The following is a 17662-nucleotide window of genomic DNA, read 5'->3' as shown; positions in this document are numbered from 1 at the left end:
GGCAGATGTTGAAGATGGAGAGGGGCATGCTGTAGACCTGAGCTCAGCAAGATTTAGGTCTTTGGCTAATTGCATGATGTGGATAATCCCATGAATCAGCAGATATGTCAGGGCTGGGTCTTTAGGGAGGTGGGACTTTAGGGAGGTGCCAGAGGAAATGAGGATATGAAAGTGGCCCCGTGTCCAGGCATGTGGCTGTGGCAACACTTCTTGGCTCCTTTTCTTCCTCTTTCACAGGTCAGAACCCTGGGGGGAGGGGGTCAAGAGCCTAAAGCAGAGTTCCCCAAATACAGCCACCAGCAGCTCCTGCCCATAATTTATAAAGTAGTGTCAATAATATATGAACATTAATATAAACTTTACAGTAGAAGTGGTTATATTTGAGGTTTCCCTCCTGTGGTAGCCACATCTCCTTGGGTGTGTGTATTTGCACTATGATGGGCTTGGGAGCTTAAGATGAAAGTAGAATATGGTGGGGTTGTAACAAGGTGAAGTTGGTACCAATTTAGCCTGTTATTGAGTTTGGAAACTCTTCATCATGGTTCCCTCAAGATGCCATGGTTTGAGTTGAAACAGTGGATGGGTAAATTGATAAATAGGAGCCACCACAAGCTCTCACGGAGATGTTAATTCCTGCTTAGAGAAACATTTGACCAGGGCTGGTGAGGAAGAGCTGCTTTCTCTGTGGTTGGCTGTGTTTTGGTCTTGGCATCTGAACCCTCCCCAGACAAGACGTTGCCTGTCCTTGGGTTGCTTGAGGCTTTGAGTAGCTCTTCTCTAGGGTTGTCTCATGTTGGGGGATGCCACCACAGAGGTGGTGGTGAGTGCTCTTCTGAAACCTGGCCAGTTTCAGAAGAGCACTAGGCTGTTCTGAAGAGGCTAAGGACACAGAGAGGATGTTTGGACTTTCCTATTCCAAGGTGCTGAGCACCCTTGGGCCCTTTCCATCCTGTCAAAATTCTTGACTCCTGCTCTGCAGCATCTGCACGCCATCACTGCATCTCTGCCCCCTTGATGAGACCTTGTGGCCCAGCTAATAGTGTTTCACCTTCCAAAACCTCATCTGCCCTGAAGGTGGACCCGCAAACACCACATGCACCATGAAACTGCTCATCCAAGCAGGTCCTCCTTATGCCTGTGGGAGCCATAATGAGTGTCTTCTGTCAACCCTGCCCTGCTTTCATGTGCTGGGATTTCTCCTTCTGCATCCTTTATGGAGGTGTAACAGATGTGGGAATAGGGCTGGTGTCAGCTGGGTGTCATCTTTCAGCAGGGAATCTAGGAAACAGTGGCCATGGTGCTAAATTTATCCCTGACCCTGAGAGAGTGTGCAGCATCTACAGAGGTTGTTCCAATCCCAGCTCCTTATCAAATTGTCCTTTTATTTAAACAAAACAAACCCCCCCCAACACAACAAAAAACAGTGCCCTCCCCCCCCAAAAAAAAAACCCACCCCAAACAACAAAACCAACCAAACACAAACAATAAAAAAGAAGAAACCCCCAAAAACCAAAGCAACGACAAAAAAAAACTCAAATCAACTAAACCCCAAAACAACAGTAGTTTGGGTGGTGTTTATGTGGGGGCAATAAAACCCCAACTCAAGCACAGCTGTTGAAAGCTGGACTGATGCAGCAGCAAAGCTGGCAGCAGTTTTTATTCCTGTCTGGTTGCTGCAGGAAGAATTGTAGGGAAGCATCTCCTAAGGGAGGGTTTTTTTTTAATGCCTATGACTACTCCCTTCCAAACATTAGCACAGCAGCTGCAGCTCCTGTTTGTCCAAGCTGAGCAGTACAGTAAAACGAAGGCAGAAAGTGGGACCAGCCAGTTCAAACACAGCTGTTGGGAGCAGCTGTGAAAAGAAAACAGAGCTAAGCCTATGTCTTCTGGACCCATCCACTTCTGTCCCCTTTTCCTTTTAGGAAAGACCTTCGGACACCCTGAGCTGCTTAAAGCATTCTCCCAGTTGCACTGAGATTCAAGAGGATGTCAGTGCTTGAGCTGCATCCCAAAGGGCTACCTGGGGGCTGTGGAGATTTTTAATTTTTTTTTCTTTTTGGTGGGAGGGGCATTGCAAATTTCTTGTTGCAGTGCTCAGAAAAACCCCAAGAGAAAATGAAGTTGGCAGAGTGCCCTGGTACGGCTGACTGGCTGCAGGAGGCTGCTGATATGCCAAAGCTGCTGCAGCGCCATCGGTTTCCAGGCTGGACCTCTAACAGTCTGCATGTGTCTGTCCTTGCAGGTGCCAACGCAGCCGCAGTGGCAAGCACAGGAGCCCTGCAACGATGACGGAAAGGTGAGGAACGCGGCGGCTCTGGGAAGGCAAAAGGGCTGCATAGAGGTTTGCTGGTTTGGGTTTTTTCTTTTCCAGCTAGAGCTCAGTTTCACTCCAGTACGGCTGTTCTTAAAAATAGGAATGGCCAAAGTGGCTTCAAGCAGATGAGTCATGAGCTATGAATAGTGTATTTTTACACCTATTTCACAGACTTCACCTTGCAGCAACCTTTTGCTTTCCTAGCCTTTCAAAATCATCATCCCCACTTACTTTCTTCCTGTGGTTTAAATATTAACACACATCCAAGCGTCCTGTTTGCTTTGCCTCAAGCTCTCAACTGTTCAGCTATTTGGAAAGCTTTGGGCTTCCGGGACGCCTACAGTCAAATCACCTCGGCTGATATTTTCTTTTCCTAGGGTGTTTTAGTAGCTGTTTAATTAGTTAAACTCCCAATGACTTGCTTCTGAGAAGAGTGTTTCCCCTCTGATGGGAAGGCAGCGCTGGGGCAGGCAGCTGTTCCCTGCCTTCCCTGTAATTGCTCCTTGGCTTGCAAGCCCCTTTTTGGAAATCAGGAGGTGGGTTTGTGTCTGGATATCAAATAGATGAGTTGCACAGGAAAACACTAACCCCTGAAGCCTGTTTGTTGTTTTGTTTAAAGGGGAAATCGGAGCATGTTGAAATTTGGGAAGCAGCCAGCTGCTGCTCTGACCCTTCCCTTGCCTTTCCCCAGTAGGCAATAGACTGATTCTTGTCAATGAGCTCTATTAGAAAGGGAGTTTCAGAGGAGAAGGCAGATTCTTTTAATTAAAAATTAAAGCTGACTTTTACTTTTAACATGCCTGGTTGTGTAACCTGCTCAGCTAGAACAAATCCTTTCCTGTTTATTTTCAACAGGGGGAGGTGAAACACACCTTTTATTCTACCAGGAACAGGCTTCAATGTTCACTTAATGTGAACTAATGGGCATCTCAGCAGACATGTGATTTGTGGGTGGCAAATTCCTCGATACAGATGAGGAATGCCCAGGCATATCCATGCTGGTGCAGAGGTAGCTCAGCATCTCCCTTTCCCACAGCCTCTAATCCAAGTCTTGCATTTTAATCCCTGGGTAGTAGACAAAAGCATGATAGCAGGAATAGCCTGGTCTGCCCTCTGTAGAAGAAAAAAAAAAAAAAAAAGGTTGTGAGATGCTGTTGGGAAAGGGGGTTGCAGTGGACAGGGCTTGCATTCTGCTGTGTGGCAGGGATGCAGGGTTTGGGAGGATCTTTAAGGATCATCTAATACTTAACTTCTTCACAAGTTCAGCATCCTTAAGGCAACCTGCCTGGGGGGGACTGTTGACCTGCAGAGGTGCTGCGAACCGGGGATGTGGGGGTGCTGCTTCAAGCCACTTATCCATGCAGTTAATGACAACCAGAAATGCTGTTTGAAATTAGCAGCCTGAAGGGAGGCTGAGAGATGGGGGAGGGATGTCTGCTGCTCTGCAGGTAGGAAAGAAATACAAGAAGGAAGATGCAGAGCACAGTCAGATTAAGAAGTGGGTTCATGCCAGCACCCAAATGGTGCTGCTTCCTGGCACAGTGTGTCCCAACAGTGCTTACTGTTCGCTGTGTCCTGGGGACCACAGAGCCAAATGCTTGACCATGCATTGTATCAGGCTAGCAAAAAGCAAAGGATGACATTGTGGTCAATGCTAGCCCCTGCTTGCTCTTTCTGGCTCTGTACTTGGAGTCTGGTGGCATGGATTTCTCTACCATGTTTTAACAGGGACCATGGGTGAGACAGGGCAAACAAGTCATTAACTCAAAATGTTACCAGTGTAGCTGGTCACAGGAGCTTGCTGCAGTGAAGATCCCCAAGGGACCTTGTAGCTCTTGGCCTGCAGCCTTGGCACTGGTTGGAGGCATGGAGCTGGGCTATGCCTTGCTTTGAGCAAATGGTAGTTTGGAACAGGGGTTTATGGGGACTTATCTGCTTGGACATCATCATCTGTTGCTTCCAAGAGTTTAAGCCTTGGGCTTTAATAAACTGAGAATGAGGAGGAAAACCAAGTTAAAGTCACAGAATAGTAGGGATTGGAAGGGGTCTCTGGAGATCTAGTCCAACACCCATGCTAAAACAGGTTCACCTAGAGCAGTTTGCACAGGGTTTTGAGTATCTCCAGAGAAGGAGACTCCGTAGCCTCTCTGGGCAGTCTGTTCCAGTGCTCCAGCATCCTCAAAGGAAAGAAGTTTATGTTTAGCTAGAACTTCCTGTGTTCTAGTTTGTGCCCATTGCCCTGTGTCCTGTTGCTAAGCGTCATCGAAAAGAGTCTGGCCCTGTCCCCTCGACACCTGCCCTGCCGTGGTTGCATGTACCATCATGGGGCTGCAGTTCCTGCTACCAAGAGTGCAGGTTACATTAACCCTCCTGCCTGTTGAGTGCCAGATTGGTAAATGCTCACACCACCCTGGGTCAACTCTGACGTTCCTTCTGGATCAGGAGGTCCCCTGGGAGGAGACTGGTCAAATGCAGGAATTGCTCACCAAGGATATGCTGGGGTGTGTTGGAAGCTGGGATGATGCTTTTTTGAGTGTGAGCCCGTTTCATGGCATCACCCCAAGTTAATTTTCCCTCTCTTCCAAAGCCGGAAGCTGACAGGTTGGCACTGTCGGCGAGCCCCAGCCCGGTCAGCCCCATGCCCAGCCCCAGCCCCAAGCCCCCTGAGGCAGCTGTGCTCACGGTGGAGCCCTCTCCTTCAGAGAAGAAGTGCTTCTTTGTGGATGAAGCGGAGCCACTCCTGCGGTGCGACTCAACCTCCAGCGGCTCCTCTGCGCTCAGCCGGACAGGCTCTTTTATTACCAAAGGTACCAAAATCAGCCCTGGGGAGGAGGGGGAGGCCCAAAGGGCCTAATGGCCTGTTCCCTGTGATCAGTACATGCGGCAGAGCTGCCCAGCATGTCATTGTTGAAGTAAATAACTGGGAGAAGTGTCTCTCCAGGATATCACAGTATCACCGTATAACTAAGGTTGGAAGAGACCTCAAGGATCATCGAGTCCAACCTATCAACACAGACCCCCATGACTAGACCATGGCACCAAATGTTTTTCACATCCTCATTCCAGACCATAATATCCTGTTAGTGAAGGTGATAAAGACTTGAGATGGGAAAACGCCTTTTAAAGCTTCTAATTCCTTGAAGTGCTGCCAGAGAAATTGTAGCATCCCTGGGTGTTCTGCAGGAGATTGTCCTGACATTGGCTGTTGCTTTGTTCTGTGCATGGGAAACCAGAAAAATGTCACTTCCAGATTGAATTATTATGGATTTATTTGTTCACCCTTGGTCCTGCTTGTTGCCTCATGTGACTTGAAATGTAAATCACTGTTAGTCTTCCCCTACACTTACTGTGAAGTTGTTTACTGGGTTTAACTTGCTGCATTTAATAATCTTTAACTTCTGCTGAAGGTGAAACACTGAGCTCAGTCTACTGAACTTGGATGCAGAATGAAGCTGACCCAACGAAAACAACTCAAAAGAGCAGAAATCAGCTTTTTAGGCTCCCATCCTAACTTTACTTTTCCTTGCTGGCCACTCAGCATTTATAGATGCTGTGTTTGCTCTAGTGGGATCCTGGATTAGGTACCTCAGCAACTCGGGCTTCTCCATCTTCTCCTCTCTCCATCACTCACCATCTTCCACCCTTTCCCTTAGTTCTTCTGGTGGTATGTCCTGATGAGAATGGAGACAGGGACGACAGCACTCAATATGAGTGATAGAAATCATCCAACTTTATTGTTCCACACTTCATTATTTATAGTCTTATCTTATGCATAGTTAATTCTATTCTAATTTAACACATACTATTGGTTTCTCTCTAAAAGGTTACATCATTGTTTTCACAACTCTGTAAAATTTTTTCTACTCGGTCTAATTGCTCTTTTTCCCAGTTCTCGCCTCCTCCTTATCTTGCTTGCCTCCCTTCTCAGGGGCAGCTGGACTTCAGCATACCAAGAAATCAACACTTTCCCACAGCTCCTACTCCACCACTATATTATCAACAGAGAATTCTTCAAGGCCTGAATTGCACAGGTGTTCCTGGGACCCATGTCCCCTCTTGCTCAAAACAATCCCCAACAAATTCCCCCGGTTTTCTTTTGTGCAAGTAAGGCCTTGGAGGTTATCCTTTGAACACTTTGCATAATACAATTATAAACAAGTTTAACAATAATCAAAATTAGTACAATAATACCTAAAAACCTTAAAGCTTCTTTTATCAATTGTATAACCCACTGTGACACATTCCCAAACATTGATCTTAACCAATCATCTGAGGGAATTTTTACAATTGTAACAGCGCGCGTATGATTCTTTAGCCACCTAATCTCAGCATGCATCGACACTCCATGATCAGACAAGTTAAAACAACACATTCCTTCAAAATCTTTGCATCCATGCCCTTGAGCCAACAACAAAAAATCAATTGCAGCACGATTTTGCAGTAATGCGTGCTTCAATGATTTTTGATCTAACAATAACCCTTCTAACACCTGAGTGGTAACATTTGCGTTTTTTACTGACCAACACGCTAATTTTTCTACTGCACTCAAGGCTTTTCCTGCAGTGGCACCTGGCACAATTATACTTACAAAGGCTCTCATTGCATACCCCCATAATTCCACTTGGTCATTACAACTTGATGGTAATTGTGCAATTGTGCGGTTTTTCCGTAGTTGTTGTATTTGCTTTAAAAGTTTTAACCACTGAGTCTGAGAAGGTGCTATTATGGATAAAGACCCCAAATAACAGGGACCCCCCCACTGGGTTAGCTGGAATTCCCTGCCAGGCACGATCTCCACAAATCAAAAATATACCTGGTGGCAATGCTTTTGCTATATGATTATTCCATAAAAGGGCTATATTTTTGTTCTTAATTGTTGAAGTCCCTGCACTGAGATCTCGAGCTCCATATGCACCCCACAGTTTTGGCACGATGAGACCTTTTATTGTTGCTTTGTCATTCCATCCACAATAGTCACCATACACGTTATATGGTCTTTTGGGACGAACGTCAGTCCATCCCTGAGAGCTGCTTTGTATCCCAACTGGCACTTTCCCCCAACCTTCTAACACTTGCTCAAAACCTTGCTGTCCTTTAAACATACCTCCAACCACAATACACGTTCGAGTCCAGTTTCTCGATGCATTGCCAACCTGCTGAGAGCCCAATAATCGCAGCTCTTCAGGATCATATGGTAACCGCTGAGTCAGTCCCTTAATCATTAATGCACTACAATTTGCCATTTCACTCTCATTACTACAACTATTACTACTGTAATTAACAAACATATTTGCATCAAATCTGGGTATCCCTATCAGACACATCTGAAAAGGTTCACCCACAGTGTGAAGGCTCAAACAAAATTCATTATTGCCTGTCATGTTGGGCCATGTTGCCTATACAAGGCACAAAGCTTAAGTTGAACTAGATAGAATGCTCTAACAGAGCTGGCATAATACATGGTCAAAGATAACAGACATTGTAAAGAAGAACTTAGCTCTTAATAGTTCCGATCTTTACATTTCACTCTTCTTATTGACAGAGAAGACTTGATTATGCCCGAACACATTGCACACAGAGATTAAGACACAAATGCAATCCTTAGCACTGTCTTTTACAATCTGCTTTAGGGGTGTGTTGCATCTTTATTTTCTCTAGGATGGTCAAAAATCATAAATTGTTTAATGGTAGCAAGATTTCTTTAATCTGTAAAGGTAGATCTGGCCAGGCTCTAGCTTCACAGACAGAAAACTTGCAGGCAATCAGCAAGAGCAAAAGAGCTTCATTGCTTTGCCCAATATAAAATTACCCATAATAATGTGTTTTTGCTCATCCTAGTAATACTGATCTCTTATCGGTACCATTAAAAAACTTTTTTTTTTTTTTTGCTATGGGGTATTCTCTCTTCCCCCCCCCCCCCCCCTTTTTTTTTATTTGTTTGTTTGTTTGTTGTTGTTTCCAACCTAAAATGAAAATGCATGTTGTGTTGTTATGAGTTTTGATTTTCCCTCTAAGTGTGTAAAATTATAGCAAACTGGTGAGATAACATATAAGTCCCTATGAACATTTTCTCTAATTACACAACAATCAACCAGCCATAATATTCAGTCCTAATTCACATGATGCTGTGTTACATTCTTCTGATTGATGCTGTTGATCCCAGATTATCATAACAGTTATTGTGATTGATGTTCGACTTCATGGGAAATGCTGTTTCCTCATAGTCTTGATTCTTCTGCACATTAGCTAAGGAATACTTTTAAAAATTAATACCTATTTACTACAAACCTTAACTATATTACATGGAGCTCCTTTGAAATGCCTAGGCAGACAACTAAGAAGGTTCAAACCAAAAGAAAATCTTACAATTTGAACTCATTACTAAGTACATACACCTTACTGCAATTACTATGTACTAAGTACCTGTAAATACCAAATGTTTACCATTCATTATGATTACCAGGAAAACTTAGCAAAACTCTAAATAACAAATCTCTGAAAGACATTACAATCAGAAATTAAGAAATTAGCACTGTTGCTTTTAATCAGAACAGAGCCATGGTCGACAATAGCCGTACCAGAAACCGCTGGGGGGGGGCGGGATGTGGTGTTGTGCAGCTGGAGCCGCTGGGGGGGGGGCCGCTGGTGCGTGCCACCGGGGTCACCGCTACGGTCGGTGCTGCCTGTGTCATCGGAGCTGTCGGTGCCGCCTCGGCCGGAGCCGTCGGTGCCCGCGGGGGCCATCAGGGATCGCGGGAGGGGTGTGGTCGTAAGAATGTCGTAACCGCGAGCCTCCAAGCGCTGCATTGTTTCTAAGGGGGGGGCTGTAAAGCAAAGTCGGCGCTGTTTGAATCTTCCGAATCCGAGCCCTCGCTGGCGATGTCAGAGGAAGATGTTGATGAACGGGATTGAACACACTGAGGCACAGGTTTCGCTGTCCTTTTTCGGCTTTTTCTCTGCTTGAGGCAAAACAGCAGTGGTGGTGGCTGGCAAACGCGGTGTGGTCGCCGCAAGATGTATCGGGGGTGGCCCCAGTCGATCGGTCGATACTTCTCAAACACATCCTTCAGTCGTAATTCAGATACAACTGGCACTGCATCTCGTCCTGACAAATTCGCTATAACTGCAGCAGCCATTCGCTGTACTAACTTATATTTTTTGATACAGTTTATGCATTCTCGCCACGGCTTTTGCAGTTTTATAGCAGTTTTATCACCATCTATTACCAAGTCCCACAACTTGTTACCGTACTCTCTCCAACAAGTTTCATCAAAATAACTATCTCCGCTAGGGAAATGCCCTAAAGCGGATCCATGGGCCAAAAGCCCAGGAATTACTTTAGGCGCAACATCCGCCTTACATTTTTCTAAAAAACAATGAAATAAGGAGAGCGCTACCTCTTTTTCCATATTCACTGACGTCCGCGAGCCCTATGCTTCGCTGCCTTTCTTGCCGGTGTCCGCTTCTCCCTTCCTCAAGCCAAAAGCCCAGGCATTACTTTGGGCGATATCTCCGCCTTACGCTTTTCTAAAAAGCATTGAAATAAGGAGAGCGCTACCTCTTTTTCCATATTCACTGACGTCCGCGAACTTCACTGCTGCGTTCCGTTACCTGCTGGTGTCCGTTGCTCCTTTCCTCAGGCCCGCTGATATCGGCCCGCCCTAGCTCACCGCTGGCCCGCCAAGTCTAGCCCGCCGATCCTTTTCTCAGGCCCGCCGATACCGGCCTGCCCAAGCTGCCGTCAGCCCGTCAACTCCAGCCCGCCGACATTTTCCACTGACATGCCAATTTCGGCCCGCCAAGACTGGCCCGCCCGAGCCTTCCTCTGCGGTTGGCTCGCCTGTAATTCCCGGATGCGGTCTCCACTGTCGTCCCCGTCGAAACGGCTCAGAGTACCCGCAGAATTGGGTCCCTGTTCGGGCGCCACTTGACGAGAACGGAGACAGGGACAACATCACTCAATATGAGTGATAGTAATCATCCAACTTTATTGTTCCACACTTCATTATTTATAGTCTTATCTTATGCATAGTTAATTCTATTCTAATTTAACACATACTATTGGTTTCTCTCTAAAAGGTTACATCATTGTTTTCACAACTCTGTAAAATTTTTTCTACTCGGTCTAATTGCTCTTTTTCCCAGTTCTCGCCTCCTCCTTATCTTGCTTGCCTCCCTTCTCAGGGGCAGCTGGACTTCAGCATACCAGGAAATCAACACTTTCCCACAGCTCCTACTCCACCACTATATTATCAACAGAGAATTCTTCAAGGCCTGAATTGCACAGGTGTTCCTGGGACCCATGTCCCCTCTTGCTCAAAACAATCCCCAACAAATTCCCCCGGTTTTCTTTTGTGCAAGTAAGGCCTTGGAGGTTATCCTTTGAACACTTTGCATAATACAATTATAAACAAGTTTAACAATAATCAAAATTAGTACAATAATACCTAAAAACCTTAAAGCTTCTTTTATCAATTGTATAACCCACTGTGACACATTCCCAAACATTGATCTTAACCAATCATCTGAGGGAATTTTTACAATTGTAACAGCGCGCGTATGATTCTTTAGCCACCTAATCTCAGCATGCATCGACACTCCATGATCAGACAAGTTAAAACAACACATTCCTTCAAAATCTTTGCATCCATGCCCTTGAGCCAACAACAAAAAATCAATTGCAGCACGATTTTGCAGTAATGCGTGCTTCAATGATTTTTGATCTAACAATAACCCTTCTAACACCTGAGTGGTAACATTTGCGTTTTTTACTGACCAACACGCTAATTTTTCTACTGCACTCAAGGCTTTTCCTGCAGTGGCACCTGGCACAATTATACTTACAAAGGCTCTCATTGCATACCCCCATAATTCCACTTGGTCATTACAACTTGATGGTAATTGTGCAATTGTGCGGTTTTTCCGTAGTTGTTGTATTTGCTTTAAAAGTTTTAACCACTGAGTCTGAGAAGGTGCTATTATGGATAAAGACCCCAAATAACAGGGACCCCCCCACTGGGTTAGCTGGAATTCCCTGCCAGGCACGATCTCCACAAATCAAAAATATACCTGGTGGCAATGCTTTTGCTATATGATTATTCCATAAAAGGGCTATATTTTTGTTCTTAATTGTTGAAGTCCCTGCACTGAGATCTCGAGCTCCATATGCACCCCACAGTTTTGGCACGATGAGACCTTTTATTGTTGCTTTGTCATTCCATCCACAATAGTCACCATACACGTTATATGGTCTTTTGGGACGAACGTCAGTCCATCCCTGAGAGCTGCTTTGTATCCCAACTGGCACTTTCCCCCAACCTTCTAACACTTGCTCAAAACCTTGCTGTCCTTTAAACATACCTCCAACCACAATACACGTTCGAGTCCAGTTTCTCGATGCATTGCCAACCTGCTGAGAGCCCAATAATCGCAGCTCTTCAGGATCATATGGTAACCGCTGAGTCAGTCCCTTAATCATTAATGCACTACAATTTGCCATTTCACTCTCATTACTACAACTATTACTACTGTAATTAACAAACATATTTGCATCAAATCTGGGTATCCCTATCAGACACATCTGAAAAGGTTCACCCACAGTGTGAAGGCTCAAACAAAATTCATTATTGCCTGTCATGTTGGGCCATGTTGCCTATACAAGGCACAAAGCTTAAGTTGAACTAGATAGAATGCTCTAACAGAGCTGGCATAATACATGGTCAAAGATAACAGACATTGTAAAGAAGAACTTAGCTCTTAATAGTTCCGATCTTTACATTTCACTCTTCTTATTGACAGAGAAGACTTGATTATGCCCGAACACATTGCACACAGAGATTAAGACACAAATGCAATCCTTAGCACTGTCTTTTACAATCTGCTTTAGGGGTGTGTTGCATCTTTATTTTCTCTAGGATGGTCAAAAATCATAAATTGTTTAATGGTAGCAAGATTTCTTTAATCTGTAAAGGTAGATCTGGCCAGGCTCTAGCTTCACAGACAGAAAACTTGCAGGCAATCAGCAAGAGCAAAAGAGCTTCATTGCTTTGCCCAATATAAAATTACCCATAATAATGTGTTTTTGCTCATCCTAGTAATACTGATCTCTTATCGGTACCATTAAAAAACTTTTTTTTTTTTTTTGCTATGGGGTATTCTCTCTTCCCCCCCCCCCCCCCCTTTTTTTTTATTTGTTTGTTTGTTTGTTGTTGTTTCCAACCTAAAATGAAAATGCATGTTGTGTTGTTATGAGTTTTGATTTTCCCTCTAAGTGTGTAAAATTATAGCAAACTGGTGAGATAACATATAAGTCCCTATGAACATTTTCTCTAATTACACAACAATCAACCAGCCATAATATTCAGTCCTAATTCACATGATGCTGTGTTACATTCTTCTGATTGATGCTGTTGATCCCAGATTATCATAACAGTTATTGTGATTGATGTTCGACTTCATGGGAAATGCTGTTTCCTCATAGTCTTGATTCTTCTGCACATTAGCTAAGGAATACTTTTAAAAATTAATACCTATTTACTACAAACCTTAACTATATTACATGGAGCTCCTTTGAAATGCCTAGGCAGACAACTAAGAAGGTTCAAACCAAAAGAAAATCTTACAATTTGAACTCATTACTAAGTACATACACCTTACTGCAATTACTATGTACTAAGTACCTGTAAATACCAAATGTTTACCATTCATTATGATTACCAGGAAAACTTAGCAAAACTCTAAATAACAAATCTCTGAAAGACATTACAATCAGAAATTAAGAAATTAGCACTGTTGCTTTTAATCAGAACAGAGCCATGGTCGACAATAGCCGTACCAGAAACCGCTGGGGGGGGCGGGATGTGGTGTTGTGCAGCTGGAGCCGCTGGGGGGGGGGCCGCTGGTGCGTGCCACCGGGGTCACCGCTACGGTCGGTGCTGCCTGTGTCATCGGAGCTGTCGGTGCCGCCTCGGCCGGAGCCGTCGGTGCCCGCGGGGGCCATCAGGGATCGCGGGAGGGGTGTGGTCGTAAGAATGTCGTAACCGCGAGCCTCCAAGCGCTGCATTGTTTCTAAGGGGGGGCTGTAAAGCAAAGTCGGCGCTGTTTGAATCTTCCGAATCCGAGCCCTCGCTGGCGATGTCAGAGGAAGATGTTGATGAACGGGATTGAACACACTGAGGCACAGGTTTCGCTGTCCTTTTTCGGCTTTTTCTCTGCTTGAGGCAAAACAGCAGTGGTGGTGGCTGGCAAACGCGGTGTGGTCGCCGCAAGATGTATCGGGGGTGGCCCCAGTCGATCGGTCGATACTTCTCAAACACATCCTTCAGTCGTAATTCAGATACAACTGGCACTGCATCTCGTCCTGACAAATTCGCTATAACTGCAGCAGCCATTCGCTGTACTAACTTATATTTTTTGATACAGTTTATGCATTCTCGCCACGGCTTTTGCAGTTTTATAGCAGTTTTATCACCATCTATTACCAAGTCCCACAACTTGTTACCGTACTCTCTCCAACAAGTTTCATCAAAATAACTATCTCCGCTAGGGAAATGCCCTAAAGCGGATCCATGGGCCAAAAGCCCAGGAATTACTTTAGGCGCAACATCCGCCTTACATTTTTCTAAAAAACAATGAAATAAGGAGAGCGCTACCTCTTTTTCCATATTCACTGACGTCCGCGAGCCCTATGCTTCGCTGCCTTTCTTGCCGGTGTCCGCTTCTCCCTTCCTCAAGCCAAAAGCCCAGGCATTACTTTGGGCGATATCTCCGCCTTACGCTTTTCTAAAAAGCATTGAAATAAGGAGAGCGCTACCTCTTTTTCCATATTCACTGACGTCCGCGAACTTCACTGCTGCGTTCCGTTACCTGCTGGTGTCCGTTGCTCCTTTCCTCAGGCCCGCTGATATCGGCCCGCCCTAGCTCACCGCTGGCCCGCCAAGTCTAGCCCGCCGATCCTTTTCTCAGGCCCGCCGATACCGGCCTGCCCAAGCTGCCGTCAGCCCGTCAACTCCAGCCCGCCGACATTTTCCACTGACATGCCAATTTCGGCCCGCCAAGACTGGCCCGCCCGAGCCTTCCTCTGCGGTTGGCTCGCCTGTAATTCCCGGATGCGGTCTCCACTGTCGTCCCCGTCGAAACGGCTCAGAGTACCCGCAGAATTGGGTCCCTGTTCGGGCGCCACTTGACGAGAACGGAGACAGGGACAACATCACTCAATATGAGTGATAGTAATCATCCAACTTTATTGTTCCACACTTCATTATTTATAGTCTTATCTTATGCATAGTTAATTCTATTCTAATTTAACACATACTATTGGTTTCTCTCTAAAAGGTTACATCATTGTTTTCACAACTCTGTAAAATTTTTTCTACTCGGTCTAATTGCTCTTTTTCCCAGTTCTCGCCTCCTCCTTATCTTGCTTGCCTCCCTTCTCAGGGGCAGCTGGACTTCAGCATACCAGGAAATCAACACTTTCCCACAGCTCCTACTCCACCACTATATTATCAACAGAGAATTCTTCAAGGCCTGAATTGCACAGGTGTTCCTGGGACCCATGTCCCCTCTTGCTCAAAACAATCCCCAACAATGTCCCTCTCCAGAGGTGGCACTAGGGGATGGACTGAGGTCTCCAAGGAGACCAAGATGTGAGTGGCATAGGTATTTTGAGAGGTTTTTTGACTTCTCTCTCCTTTACTCTTACAGAAAAGAAGGACACCGTCCTGCGCCAGGTGCGCTTGGACCCTTGCGACCTGCAGCCCATCTTCGACGATATGCTGCACATCCTCAATCCTGAGGAGCTCCATGTGATAGAGGAGATCCCGCAGGCTGAAGATAAGCTGGACAGGCTATTTGAGATTGCCGGAGTCAAGAGCCAGGAAGCCAGCCAGATCCTCCTGGACTCTGTCTATAGCCACCTTCCTGACTTACTGTAGGCACTGGGTCACCATACACTTTCCAAATATCTGCTAGAGCTAGCTTGGCACTCGATAAGATGACCGACAATATGCAAGCAGGTTTTGTTGTAGAATATATGGCCAGTATTTCCATTGAGGTGTACTTTGTATCTGGAGGGGGGACAGTTTGCCAGAATTGCACCCCTCCTCCTTAACTCTATCACTCAGTCCAAGTCTTTGCAACCTCTGTCCCCTTCCTGAGCATTTCTTCTCCTTGTACTCATTCCAATCAGATCAATCAATGCACTTTAAAGGGGGGGGGGGGGGGGGGGGGGAAGAGGGCAGTTAATGAACTAAAAGACCGCAAATCTGTTATGATTTAACACATCGAGTCGGGGATTGCTCTGTCACCCATTTCTTATGTCAAAGCTGTTGCTTGGAGTGACCGTCACCCACCACCTCCCTTCGCCTCGGAGCGGTAAATGGCAAAACCACACAAAAAAACCCCAATCTACCCCAGTTGTTGCTGGTTACTGTCTCTTAATGCAGCTAAGCTTCCCACCTGAGCTGACTTATCTTTTTTAATGTACTATTGTATGGCTCATATCCATTGCTGAGATTTTACTAGCCCGGTTATTTATTGTACAGTTTTCACCCGGACAATGCATCATTGCGCTCCTATAAACTAAAGCAGAAGCGCTTTCGATGCAGAGAAGAGGGTTGGTCTCACCAACCTTTCAGGTGATGAAAAGGTCCTTTGCCTTCAGTTGAATGTAAGGAGCTCTCTTGCCTTGCTATTTGCAGGAATGGCGGGGCCTGGGAGACGAAGGCAGCCGCCGGTTGTCCTACTCTCCTCGTGTTGTAAGACTTAAACCAAGCTATGCTTTTACACTCGTGTCTCTTGTTTTTTTATACAGACGTGGCCGATAGGTTCTCTGAAGACCTCACCTGGTCTTAATAGTCTCGTCAAATCACACTTCACTTTTTATTCAAAGAAAAGAGGTTGGGGGGTGTGTGGGGGGGAAACTGCATCGTAAGAAGTCTGTCTGATTATATTTGCAACTATTACGCTCCCATAACAAACAGTCTGTACTACGCTCAGTTTAAAGAAATCATGATATGAGGGTGGCATGTACCGCCCTGTGGGGACGGGTGGGAGTGGGAGAAGAGGGGAATGAATTGAAAAATTGCCTTCCAGTGTACTAATTTATTAATAAATACTAGGTGTTTGTTACTTGACATGGTTCTGTGTTAACCTTCTTAACACCTGCCTCTGCTCGGTGGCACATAAGTTGGGACAAGGCCTGCTCAGGTGTGGTGGGTGGAAGGGTAAGGCCGAGAAGCCTCCTCCCTTCCCCCTTGTAAAGTAAAAGGGAAAAAAAAATTGAAGGGAAAGGAAAAAAAAACTCGCAAGCTGAATTAGCAAAGCAGTGGAGCTATATTTACAAAGCGATGTAGGGTTTGCAGGGGATTATTTACAAATTTACAATATCTACAATATATACAAAGATATACAACAGAGTAACACAGAAATGAGAGTGCCCCCCTCGGCAGAGAGGGGTCCCCCACCTCCGCTCTCCCCTCTCTTCCCCCCCTTTCCCCAGAATGGGATAGAAAGAGAAAGAGAAGAGAGGAAAAAAAAAGTTAGAAGCAGTTCGTGTTAATTGGAAGGGAGTTAGTATACAGGCCTGTTATCTGGTTTTCAAGGCCGAGGCCTTGGCAGAAAGCCCAGCACAGAAAGCTGCTGCACGGAGAAGAGGCGGAAGCAAGACTGACTGAGAAGTGCTGGAAATGTCCAGTATAGTCCCAGCTCAGAAGTGCTTCCTCCCACTCATCCAATGAAATTAGTTTAGACTATTCCTTCCGTTTACCAACTTCCGTCCACCATATTCCCTTTCTTAAGGGGGCAACGTCAACCGGCCACATCAGGGTGCCTTGGAAGAAGAGGGAGGTTCTGTCATTTGGGGATTGTGAGCTTTATCTTTGAAAACAAAATGTGATTGCTTTCTCTTGAAAGCACTGCCTTGAGTCCCCACTGCTGGAGCTCTCTGCAGACTGGAAGGATGTTTCCCTGTGAGGCAGGTCCATACACTGAGCCGAGATGTGGGATATGTGTTAATCCCCATAGTGGTGAGCAGATCAGATGGCCGATGAGGGTTCCAGGGTTGTTTCTGCAGGCTTTCAAAAGCTTTGCAGGCATTTGAGGGGGAGCTGAAGTATTAATTTTCCAGGATGCAGCTGCTTTGCTGAGTCACTCGCGAGCAAAGGCCTTGCAGTCACGGTGGTTTTCTTGCCCTGTTACATTACGGTTATCCTTAAAATCTCTGCTTCCAAGTAACTCATCCCTTGTTATTCTCTCTACAAATGGAAACTTTAGTGGGATGAATGTATCTGGTTTATGGTACTGTCAGTTTGTCTACTTAGCTCCAAGGTGCTTTCCCCCAACTAGGGT

The 17662-nt window shown here is 45.5% G+C and overlaps 1 protein-coding gene across 1 annotated transcript in view; it reads left to right on the top strand.

Moving 5' to 3' along the window:
• Positions 1–15532, top strand: part of TNFRSF21 (TNF receptor superfamily member 21) — a 51679-nt gene extending 36147 nt beyond the window's left edge. The window contains exons 5-7 of the mRNA XM_068168148.1: positions 2243–2296; positions 4902–5121; positions 15020–15532. Coding sequence (XP_068024249.1) covers positions 2243–2296; positions 4902–5121; positions 15020–15249 — 504 coding nt within the window. The 3' untranslated portion in view covers positions 15250–15532. The remainder of the gene's footprint in view (positions 1–2242; positions 2297–4901; positions 5122–15019) is intronic.
• Positions 15533–17662: the final 2130 nt, after the last annotated feature.

Source organism: Melanerpes formicivorus, unplaced genomic scaffold (genome assembly GCF_026170545.1).
Source record: "Melanerpes formicivorus ecotype bairdi unplaced genomic scaffold, bMelFor1.0.p_v2 SCAF_133, whole genome shotgun sequence".
Classification (NCBI taxonomy): Eukaryota; Metazoa; Chordata; class Aves; order Piciformes; family Picidae; genus Melanerpes; species Melanerpes formicivorus.
Note: the sequence above shows the minus strand (reverse complement) of the source record. Positions and strands in the feature narration are given on the sequence as shown.